Here is a 12493-nt window from a genome sequence, read left to right as displayed (position 1 = left end):
CTGCACAAGATGAATCATGGGTGAAACTTCAGGAGATGCTGAGTTTTCCTTTTTTCTCCAATCGTGTTTTTTAAATGAATGCATTTCTTACTTATTGAAATTTATGGATACTTTATGACTAAACTAATTACCCTCAAATGATTTAAGTACAGCCGGCTCTTTAATAACAAGGAGGTTAATCCACACATGGGCTTCCCTGGTGGGAAAGAGTCAACCCTTCACATCTGGGGTTCTTCTGCATCCGCAGAGTCAACCAACCACAGGCTGTGTGATACTGCAGTATTTACTACTGAAAAATATCAGCATATAAGTGGATCCTCACAGTTCAAATCCATGTTGTTAACTGTAATATAACTCCCACCTCCTAAATATAAACAAGAAATCTCAACCAAGAACAACGGGCAGACTTGAAAGGGTAATTCAATTAATCCTTGGAAATTGTGTGTATACAGCCTGTTTGTAAAAGAAAGAGAATATCTGTATTCCTCCACAGCTTTCAGATTCTCAAAGATATCACAATCAAAATCAATACACAAAAATCAGTTGCACTTCTGTAGATGAACAATCCAAGAAGGAAATTAAGAAAACAATCGCATTTATAGTAGCATCAAAAAGAATGAAATTCTTTAGAGTAAACTTAACCAAGGGGTAAAAGACCTATTCACTGAATCCTACAAAACATTGCTGAAAGAGATTAAAGACACAAATAAATGGAAAAACACAGCTTATGATTATGTATTGGAAGACTTAATATGATCAATACTATTATCCAAAGCAATCTACAAATTCAGTGCAAACACTATCAAAATTTCAATGTATACCCAAGTATACTGCAGCATTACTCACAATAGCCAAGAGATGGAGGCAGCCCAAATGTCCACAGACAGATATACAGTTTAAAAAAATGTGGTAAATATATATAAGGGAATATTATTCAGTCAAAAGAGAAGGAGATCCTGGCACATGCTACAGAATGGATGAACTTTCAGGACATTATACTGAGTGAAATAAGCCAGACACCAAAGGGACAAATTCTGTATGATTCCACTTATATGAGACATCAAAAGTAGTCAAAGTCATGAAAACAGACAGTACAATGGTGGGTGCCAGGCAGCAGGTGAAGGGGCACGTGGAGAGTTGTTCAGTGGGTATAGAGTTTCAGTTCTGCAACATGAACAAGTCCTAGGGACACATTACACAACAAAGTGAATATACTTAATACTACTGTGTATTTAAAAACAGTTAAGAGGGTAAATCTTCAGTTTTTTATCACAATTTTAACAAAATGATATCTATAACCAATACGAAATTAAGAATCACTCTCTTCTATAAAAGTACAATTATACACAAAAACTCACTAATTTTTGCTTTTAATAAACCAAGCATTATACAGACAAAACTTATTCATATTTAAATCGTTGTATGATCTCACCTGTAACTCTTGTGATTTACGTGCTTGTTCCTGCTTGATACTGTTAATCATACTTTCCTTTACCTCATCCAATATGGAGTATAAACTGTCAAATTCTTCATCTAATTCTGAAAGGATGTTAGAAGAATTTTCCTGTTTAATAAACGAATAAAACAAATTATTTTACTTAAGAGCTATTAAACACTAAAAAACTAAAAGATACAGTGCTTATTAAAGAAGAGAATAAATTCATACTATGAACTACCATAGCCTAACATCATAAAATAATTAAAATTCTAATATTTGACATAAGGTTTTAAAAACAGATCAATCCAAGAAGCTGGTTGCACTGATACTGATAGTTGGACTTCAGCAATGCAGCCTTTTATGAACTAGCCCACACCCCCTCCTCACTTCCATAAGACTGTTTCCACAGGACAAGGAGAAAGGTTGTTTTAAGGTTGTTAACTTTGTCCTGACCTCTGGGCTCTAAAGCAGACCCTAAGTCAGTGGTTTACAACCTTTGGTGTGCATAAGAATCATCAGTGAAGCAGACTTTAATAAAATATTCCAGAGACTTTGATTCTGTAACTCTGAGGGATAGTTTGGGCATATAGGGCTGGGGCTGATTTTGCACAAAGTTTTAAACCTCTCAGGTTGTCTAAAACACTGCAGTTACACAAGACAAGCAGAATTAAAAGACTAAGTAATCCCTTACCACGTTCAAAGAAAGGGATCAACCACTGAATTTTGGTGCCAGAAGGAACCTCAGAAATCATCTACTGAGTAGAATTTATAGTCAGACTTCTAAATTTTACCAACTAACATACAGACTTGCCCAAAGCCCCACACCTAGTTATTAGTGGCTGAACCAACACAGCATTTCAAACTGTCGCCCTCTCAGAGTTCCTCACTGACTCATTAAGCAAGATGCTTCTATTTCAGGAAGAAACAAGAAAATATCTGTGAAACCCCTAGATAAGCAATATCCATACTTGCAACAATATGAGGCAGAAGAAATTATCTTAAAATATTGTTCAACATAGATGAATCATTCAACTAAGAGAAGTGAAACTGGCACTGGTTTACAGAACTAATACATAAAATCTACTATAATATTACAATTCAAATTTTTGCTTATAATGTTTATAAAACCAGACATGATCTCACTAGAGGCTTACAAAAGTGGTGTTAATAATTTTATTACCTTTTATACAGTAGTAAGAACATGACTTGGAGGAAGAAATGTGCAGTTTGGAAGGCAGAAGAACTAAGTCAAATTCCACACTAACCACTCAGTAAAAGTGTGACACTGGACAAGCCACTTAAATTCCTGGACCTCAGTTCTTCCATCTATAAAAAGGAATTGGCCTACTCTTTTCCCTCTCAATGACCAAGTGGCACATCCTTAGAGTCTCCTGCCCACTACAGCTTATATTCCCATCTTCAATGACAAGGGTGTAGTTTAATTCCACCTCTATTTCTTTTTCTGGATGCTAAAGTCCAAATAATTTGTCAATCAGAAAAAATAGTATGAGCTAGCTCTATCTTAAGGCATCTTTTTCCAGATTTCAAATAGGATGATTCTCTTGTCCATAGACCAAGAGTTTTAGAACCACTAGTTTTGCTTATTTAAAGAAACTGGATTAGTGGATTCCAATAAAATACTTTGAGAAAGATAGTTAAAGTGGTGAAGATTATAATCAACTAACTTCAATCACAGCAAATTCAGAAGAAAAGAAAACATAAGACCATAGGTTTAACAAGCCAAGAGCCTGGCAATTAACTAGGTTGAACCAAACAAAAACCACAGGAAAGGATTCACTGTCTACAAGGGTCCTGGAAATCTTCTATTAATGTTTATCTTACAAAGAAATGACCCTTAAATTAATTAAGGTGCAGTCACAGAAAAGCATCACCAGCTTGTCTTAAGGTCCCTTCCACAATCAACATTTGATTATTTACAGTATGGATTACCCACCTAAACCTGGGATCATTTCCTTAAGTATTCCCCTCTCTTCTCACTGGGCACTTTATCTTTTAAGATTTACTTTCATCTAGTTCTGCAAGTGGACGTCTTACTATTTACATTTTCCTTCTATTATTTACCATAAAAGAAATATTTAGCTTCCCAGTACTTTTGGAAAGGTACGATTTGCTCTTACTTGGGATTAGAAAATACAAACATGAAATGGAAAGGAACAAAAGTGAGCATTATAATATTCCTACCAGTTACTATTCCAGAGTTTTCTTCTTCCCTTACTATTTGATCTTTCTATGGAGAATTCAGGACTAGCAAATGAAGCTTTTTTTTTTTTCATCTGCCATTAAAAAACCCTGCTCTCATCTTCATTAGTTTATAATCTAGAGTTAATGGTATATATTTACACTTATGATTCCACCCAACAGTCACTCACTGTGATATATTCCCACAAATTTTTCTAAACAGGTTCATACCTGAACTCCTTTCAGTGTTTGGTTTAGTGTATCAATAAAGTTCTGAATTTCATCATTTTTATTTGCCAGAGTTGAAATGATCCTTTGCAGAGCTTCCTAGGATAAAAAAAAATTTTAACATTATGATATTTTATTAAGAGAACTATAAACTTCACTACAATAATTGTCTTTAAAAAAAATCTCTGAATATCAGAGCATATTATGTAACAAACAGGAGCAATGTAAAACTGCTCATTGTTCAAAGGCTATAATTACAAAAATGGCATACATACTGGTTGTTTTAAAACCTCTTAGCCCTACAGTACAACCATATCTTTCACCACCACACCTTTCACACTACAGATGATAAATATTAGTTAGTCACCACCATACCTTTCACATTACAGATGACCAGCATTATTTACTATAAAGACTGGTACATTAAGTCATAAGGCCATGGCAAATGAGTAAAATCAAATTCTTAAATGATGCAAAAATATATGAAAATGTCTAATCAACATCAGGATATAGAAGTAAAAGTTGAGACACTGAAATTTCACATTTTATTTATAAAAATTAAATCTTAGAAATATGAAAGTAGATAATAGATTTGCATTTAAAACTACATTTACCAATATAATATTGCAACTATCCTCCAATTAAAAAATTTTTTAAATTACAACATTCACGGTAATATTTACAGATGATATAGAACCATAATAAATAAGGCAGATAATTTTCGTAGCAAATACCTCAAACTTTGATAATGCTTCCTATTATAATAGAACACTTGATTATTTAATTTTCTCATATGTCTAGTTCAGTGTTGTCCAATAAAACTTCCTGCTATGATGAAAATACTCCGTATGTGTCAATAAAAGTGAAAGGGAAAAAAACACAGAAACCTAGGCCATCACTAGTTAGTCATTTACTTAGTTCAGTCGATCAGTGTGTCCGACTCTTTGCGACCCCATGGATGCAGCAGGCCAAGCCTCCCTGTCCATCACCAACTCCCAGAGTTTACTCAAGCTCATGTCCATTGAGTCAGTGATGCCATCCAACCATCTCATCCTCTGTTGTCCCCCTTCTCCTCCAACCCTCAATCTTTCCCAGCGTCAGGGTCTTTTCCATTGAGTCAGTTCTTCACATCAGGTGGCCAAAGTTATTGGAGCTTCAGCTTCAGCATCAGTCCTTCCAATGAATATTCAGGACTAATTTCCTTTAAGATGAACTGGTTGGATCTCCCTGCAGTCCAAGGGACTCTCAAGAGTCTTCTCCAATACCACAGCTCAAAAGCACTGGTGCTCAGCTTTCTTTATAGTCCAAGTCTCACATCCATACATGACTACTAGAAAAACCATAGCTTTGACTAGACGGATCTTTGCTGGCAAAGTAATGGCTCTGCTTTTTAATATGCTGTCTGGGTTGGTCATAACTTTTCTTTCAAGTAGCAAGCATCTTTTAATTTCATGGCTGCAGTCACCATTTACAGTGATTTTGGAGCCCGAGAAAATAAAGTCAGTCACTGTTTCCACTGTTTCACCATCGATTTGCCACGAAGTGATGGGACCGGATGCCATGATTTTAGGTTTCTGAATGTTGAGTTTTAAGCCAATTTTTCACTCTCCTCTTTCACTTTCATCAACAGGCTCTTTAGTTCTTCTTCGCTTTCCACCATAAGGGTGGTGTCATCTGCGTATCTGAGGTTATTGATATTTCTCCTGGCAACCTTGATTCCAGCTTGTGCCTCATCCAGCCCAGCGTTTCTCATGATGTACTCTGCATATAAGTTAAATAAGCAGGGTGACAACATACAGCCTTGACGTACTCCTTTCCCAATTTGGAAACTACCAACACAACTCCACTATCTCACACACTAGTAAAGTAATGCTAAAAACTCTTGAAGCCAGCCTTCAACAATACGCGAACCGTGAACCTGCAGATGTTCAAGCTGGTTTTAGAAAGGGCAGAGGAACCAGAGATCAAATTGCCAACATCCGCTGGATCATCGAAAAAGCAAGAGAGTTCCAGAAAAACATCTATTTCTGCTTCATTGACTATGCCAAAGTCTTTGACTATGTGGATCACAATAAACTGGGAAAAATTCTGAAAGAGATGCAAATACCAGACCACCTGACCTGCCTCTTAAGAAACCTGTATGCAGGTCAGGAAGCAACAGTTAGAAATGGACATGGAACAACAGACTGGTTCCAAATAGGGAAAGGAGTATGTCACGGCCATCATTACAGTCTTTCATTTGTGCTCTACATGCAGTCATCAACTACAGTAGATTTTACCTCTAAACTAACTCTGGGTAGCCATTTCCTTCTCGAGGGAAGCTTTCCAACCCAGGGCTCGAACCCAGGTCTCCTGCATTGTGGGCACACTCTTTACTGTCTGAGCCACCAGGGAAGCCCTAAAACTCTGTAATCACTATTACTACAAGTCAGTATTATATCTCAATTTACACTCTTGCAAAATTTCTAAACTGGCCTCTGATCCATTCTTTCTCCCCTGTAATCAGTTCCCTATACTGCACCTAGAGTGGTAAGTTAAGCATCACTCTTCCTGATCAATCATCTTGCCTAAATCCTTGGATAAAATTGAAATCTTTTAACATGAGCTGTTAACATGAGCTTAAACATGACCTTACATAACCCGTAAGACCCTGTCTGATCTCCCCACTGCCTGTCTCACCTATTTCAATTCACACCAGACTTCCTCTCTCTTGCTGTATCCAGTTTCAGGAGCCTGCTATGACGGTCTCTACTATGCCTGGCTTCCCACCCGGGAACTCTCACATTTATCAGCTTCTTCACTTATGCCCACTGTTCTAAAACATATACATGATTTATTGTTAATACAAGTTCCAAAAAGTACAGAATGTGCCCATTCTATATATCTAGGTACACATATATGCTTGCCTCATTTCTTTTATTTCCAAAGCCTGATGGTGAAGAAGGGCAAAGACAGCTTTCAGCTGGGACTTTCTCAATCTAACAGGATGCTGACAAGGATCTCTCAGACTTCATTTTAGGTTTCAAGCCTTCCATTACCCTCCAAACAATGATAGATTAAGTGATTTTTAAAAGATGGATAAAGGCAATATAAATTATCTGAAGTTTATCTAGATAATATTGAATATAATTGATCTTAGTGGCCATGACTAAAAAGTTTTAAGTGATACAGGTCTGAATATATCCTTTGACAAATACAAATTCTGCTGGATCACAGTAAAATACATATAACATTATGTCTGCAGAGGCAGGATGCACAGGTAATCTCTGCCATTATCCTTTGGTCACAGACCACAGGCACCAGGATTTTGGGGTGGGGGTGGGAACAAACCTACTCTCAGAATTAAGCCTCTCAATTACTTGACTATGGAATTAGGCTAAGGTAACTGCCATGCTAACAAAAAGGGGTGGGGGGCTCACGCCCCAGTCAAGCGCTACTGCTATGGAATGGCTCAAGGTAACCTGGGATGTACAGGCATGAGGGACCATCTTCAAAGAACGGCTTAAAGTTATGCTCATAGTCCCTAGAAATCATGCGAAGTAAAAGTGCAACCAATTGACCGCGCAAAATAACAATATAACTAACACTGGCTTCCCCTGGGGGCTCAGATGGTAAAGCCTCTGTCTGCAATGCAGGAGACCGGGGTTTGATCCCTCAGTGGGGAAGATCCCCCGGAGAAGGAAATGGCAGCCCAATCCAGTAGTCTTGCCTGGAGAATTCCATGCATGGAGGAGCCGGGTAGGCTACAGTCCATGGGGTTGCAAAGAGTTGGACACGACTGAGCAACTTCACTACTTTATACTTTTTTTGTTGTTGTTGGAGGCTAATTACTTTACAATATTGTAGTGGTTTTTGCCATACATTGACAAGAATCAGCCATGGATTTACATGTGTTCCCCATCCTGAACCCCCCTCCCACCTCCCTCCCCATCCCATCCCTCTGGGTCATCCCAGTGCACCAGCCCCGAGCACTTGTCTCATGCATCCAACCTGGGCTGGCGATCTGTTTCACCCTTGATAAAATATATGTTTCGATGCTGTTCTCTCAGATCATCCCACCCTCACCTTCTTCCATAGAGTCCAAAAGTCTGTTCTATACATCTGTGTCTCTTTTTCTGTCTTGCATATAGGGTTATCGTTACCATCTTTCTAGTTCTAATGAGATGGATGAGAGCCCATTATACAGAGTGAAGTAAGCCAGAAAGATAAACACCAATACAGTATACTTTATACTCTTAAAGGCCAACCACTTTCTTAAGCTCTTTACATAAATTTCTTTAATCCTCTCAAGAATCCTATGAGACAGGATACTTGGTTATCCCCATTTCCAATTCAGAAGCTGAGGTATAAAGAGGGTAGGTAACTTGCCCGGGACCTCAAGAGTTAGTATGTGGCAGAGCCAGAATTCAAATCACGACAGTCTGCCTGGTGAGTCTGTGCTCTTAACAATGAACACTATGCTACCTGAAAACAAAGGTCAGAAGTGCACGTAAAGAAGGTCAGAACATCTAAGGACACTGAAAGGACTTAAGATCGTCTTTAAAACTGCAAAAAATTAGGAATAATCAAGAGGTTGCAACCTTTGTTGCAGGAAGGGGGACCCTTCCAGGGCCCGAAACTGGGCTCTTGTCTAACACTCGGAAATGTATTGTCCGAGGAGACATATGTGCTGACAAAGCAAGAGATTTTACTGGGAAAGGGCACCCGGGTGGAGAGCAGTAGGGTGAGGGAACCCAGGAGAACAGCTCTGCCAAAAGCTCAGTCTCGGGTTTTATGGTGATGGGATCAGTTTCCAGGTTGTCTTCAGCCAATCATTCTGACTCAGAGTCCTTCCTGTGGTGCAGCCTTGTTCAGCCAAGATGGATGCCAGAGAGGAGGCTTCTGGGAGGAGGTCGAACATGTGGTGTCTCCTTTTGACCTTTCCTGAGCTCTTCCGGTTGAAGGTGGCTTATGAGTTCCGTGATCCTTACCACGACCTCCTGTCGTGAAACAACTCGTGCAAATGGTTACTCTGGTGCCTGGCCAGCGTGGGCAGTTTCAGTCAGTGCGCTTCCCCTAACAGCATTTCACCAAGTGCAAGGGCAACAGTAAGAGCTATTCTTACTACAGGCATATCATCTTCTGAGTCTGAGAACATGATGACTGTCACTATTTGAAACGGCATGATTCTACTGACTTTAACTTAATATGTGTGAATGTGACAAACTCAAATGTCTTAATTCTGCATTCAACAAAAAGCTCGGCCAACGTGGGCTACTTAACTGCAAACTATCCAGGGCAACAAGCCCCTGAAGTCCTGATGCAGAAACTTCTCCTTCTCAGAACTAGTGGCAAAACACCACCATATCCAGGCTTTCAGGCTATTCTGAATCCAAAAGCATCAATACCAAGTGGTCATAATTGGACACTGTGATAACTGGACACTGAGATCTATGGGTTTCCCACCAGGGTCTACGTAGGCCAGGAGAAAAATTCTGATTCAAATTCTACATTAATATTTCAGACAGATGAGATCTGCAAACCTAGAAGCACTGCAAATATCACTAACCAATCTACAGTTTAAGGGGGCCAAACCTTACCATAGCCATTTCAGTTAGTATTCAGTAACACAATGTGCCCGGCGGGCTTCCCTGGCGGCTTGGCAGTAAAGGATCTGCCCGCCAATGCAGGAGATATGGGTTTGACCCCTGGGTCAGGAAGATCCCCTGGAGAACAAAATGGCTACCCACTTCAGTATTCTTGTCTGGAAAATTCCACGGACAGAGGAGCCTGGCGGGTCCATGGGGTCTCAAAAGAGTCAGACACAAGTCAGCAGCTAAACAGCAACAACACGCCAGGCACTGGGGAAAGCTTCTAACCTGGACTACTTTTTAATCACCACAACGGAAAGCAGTCTTTGCATCTTCTGGTTGAAGAGAAGGCTAAAGGCTTCTTTGATCACACAGCTGTCAAACGGCAGTCACAATTCAAAGCCAGAAAGCTACCTCGAGAGTCTGCACTTTTACACCACTCTACGCTGTACACACTGCAGATGACTGTACAGAACAATCAGAGGGTTCCCGGAACCAGAGCAAAGGGATCAATGAAGATACCCTAATGCCACCAGGGATTATGCCACTTGTTTCACTCCACACCACAGACCCCTCCTTTGACTTAGGTAATGAGCAGAAATCCAGAATGCTCTCTCCGGCTGGTAAGTTAGACAACCAGAATCTCACCAGCTGACCAGAGCAATGCAACACGTGACAAGAGTACTGCGCTCAAATGTTAGCACAGCGCAAAGAGCTAAAAAGGAGGGGTATACACTGCTGAGGAATTCAGGAATCGGTCATCGTGCATGCTCAGTCCCTCAGTCGTGGCCAACTCTCTGTGACCCCATGGACTGCAGCCCGCCAGGGTCCCCTCTGTACCTGGGGTTCTCCAGGCAAGAATACTAGAGTGGGTTGCCATGCGCTCCTCCAGGGGATCTTCCCAACCCCGGGATCAAACCCAGGTGTCCCGCATTGCAGGCAGATTCTTTACCGTCTGAGCCAGCAGGGAGGAATCTGATTGTCAGAAAGAGCTAACTGGGAGGGAGCCATGCCCTCTATTGTTACAGTGAAGCATCTGGGATTACCACTTCTGTACATGGATGCAACTGAGGTGATCCACAGGAAAAAAGCTAATAAAAGGCCTGGTGAGGAATCCTGCCTTTTCACCCTGAACCCAGTTATAAGATATCGGGGCAGAAGAAGAGATTCTCTCCCAACAAGGATTTGAGAAAATACAATGTGTCAGAGGTTGAAGAAGCCTCCCATTTTCAGTGACCTCTGAACTGGCTGTTCCATCCTGTGAAATCCAGGAAGCTCACATTCAGCCAAGGAAACCAGGAGTCCCACCATCTAATTAAGGGGGGTGGGATGCAAGTAGAGATGGGGGTACTCTCAGGTACTGCTGGGAGCAGTATAAACTGACAAAATCCTTCTAAAGGGTGATTTGGCAATACACATCAAAGCTGTAAGTATTATATACACAATGACTCAAATTCCACTTCTGTTAATCTATTCTAAGTCAGAGGGTAACTGATTAAAGATAAAGTAGAGACTTGAGAACAAAGATGTTCATCTTAGTGTTATTTATAATATTAAAAAGACCAACATAAACGTATGACAAAGAGTACTCATTAAAAATCAAGTAATATTAATACATCCATACTAAAGAAAATTGCTGAATCATTAAAAGTGCTGTAGAACAATATTAACATGGTAAAAGATACTTCACATATTAAGTGAGAGGCAAATTATAAATTACTATAGATAGCATAATACTATAGTTTTTTTTTAAGTTTCTATATTCAAAGCCAACAAGAGAGTCCGAAATGCAGTACTTGAGTGCAATCTCAAAAACAACAGAAAGATCTCAGTTTGCTTTCAAGGCAAACTATTCAACATCACAGTAATCCAGGTCTATGCCCCAACCACTAATGCCGAAGAGGCTGAAGTTGAACAGTTCTATGAAGACCCACAAAACCTTCTAGAACTAACACCAAAACACGATAACCTTTTCTCATAGGGGATTGGAATGCAAAAGTAGGATGTCAAGAGATATCTGGAGTAACAGGCCAAGTTTGGCCTTGGAGTACAAAATGAAGCAGGGCAAAGGCTAATAGAGTTTTGCCAAGAGAATGCATTAGTCACAGCAAACACCCTCTTCCAACAACATAAGAGGCTACTCTACAATGGACATCACCAGATGGTCAATACCAAAAACAGACTGATTATATTCTTTGCAGTCAAAGATGGAGAAGCTCTATACAGTCAGCAAAAACAAGATCTGGAGCTCACTGACTCAGATCTTGAACTGCTTATTACAAAATTCAGGCTTAAATTGAAGAAAGTAGGGGAAACAACTAAGCCATTCAGGTATGACCTTAATCAACTCCCTTATGATTATACAGCGGAGGTGACAAATAGATTCAAGGGATTAGATCTGGTAGACAGAGTGCCTGAAGAACTATGGATGGAGGTCCACAACACTGTACAGGAGGAGGTGATCAAATCCATCCCCAAAGAAAAAATGCAAAAAGGCAAAATGTCTGAGGAAGCCTTACAAACAGCTGAGAAAAGAAGAGAAGCTTAAGGCAGAGGAGAAAGCGAAAGATATAACCAACTGAATGCAGACTTCCCAAGAATAGCAAGGAGCAATAAGAAAGCCTTTTTAAGTGAACAATGCAAAGAAATAGAGGGGAAAATGTAGAATGGGTAAGTCTAGAGACCTCTTCAAGAAAACTGGAGATACCAAAAGAACAAGGAACATTTCATGCAAAGATGGGCACAATAAAGGACAGAAATGGCAAGAACCTAACAGAAGCAGAAGATACTAAGAAGAGGTGGCAAGAATACACAGAAGAACTGTACAAAAAAGGTCTTAATGACCTGGATAACCACAATGATATGGTTACTCACCTAGAGCCAGACATCCTGGAATGTGAACTCAAGAGGGTCTTGGGAAGCATTACTACAAATAAAGCTAGTGGAGGTGATGGAATTCCAGCTAAGCTATTTCAAGTCCTAAAAGATGATGCTGTTAAAGTGCTGCACTCCACCCCAATGTTCATCGCAGCACTGTTTAGAATAGCCAGGACATGGA

The 12493-nt window shown here is 39.9% G+C and overlaps 1 protein-coding gene across 12 annotated transcripts in view; it reads right to left on the bottom strand.

The window, feature by feature from the left end:
- FSD1L (fibronectin type III and SPRY domain containing 1 like) overlaps positions 1 to 12493 on the bottom strand; it is a 62110-nt gene that overhangs the window by 42232 nt on the left and 7385 nt on the right. For 11 of the 12 annotated variants that reach the window (XM_065946998.1, XM_065946997.1, XM_065947007.1 and 8 more), the window contains exons 2-3: positions 3869 to 3964; positions 1433 to 1564 (exon numbers count right to left, since the gene is read on the bottom strand). In XM_065946998.1, coding sequence (XP_065803070.1) covers positions 1433 to 1564; positions 3869 to 3964 — 228 coding nt within the window. The remainder of the gene's footprint in view (positions 1 to 1432; positions 1565 to 3868; positions 3965 to 12493) is intronic. The other variant, XM_065947008.1, reaches the window with a different exon arrangement.

This window comes from Muntiacus reevesi, chromosome 10 (assembly GCF_963930625.1).
Source record: "Muntiacus reevesi chromosome 10, mMunRee1.1, whole genome shotgun sequence".
NCBI classification, from domain to species: domain Eukaryota; kingdom Metazoa; phylum Chordata; class Mammalia; order Artiodactyla; family Cervidae; genus Muntiacus; species Muntiacus reevesi.
Note: the sequence above shows the minus strand (reverse complement) of the source record. Positions and strands in the feature narration are given on the sequence as shown.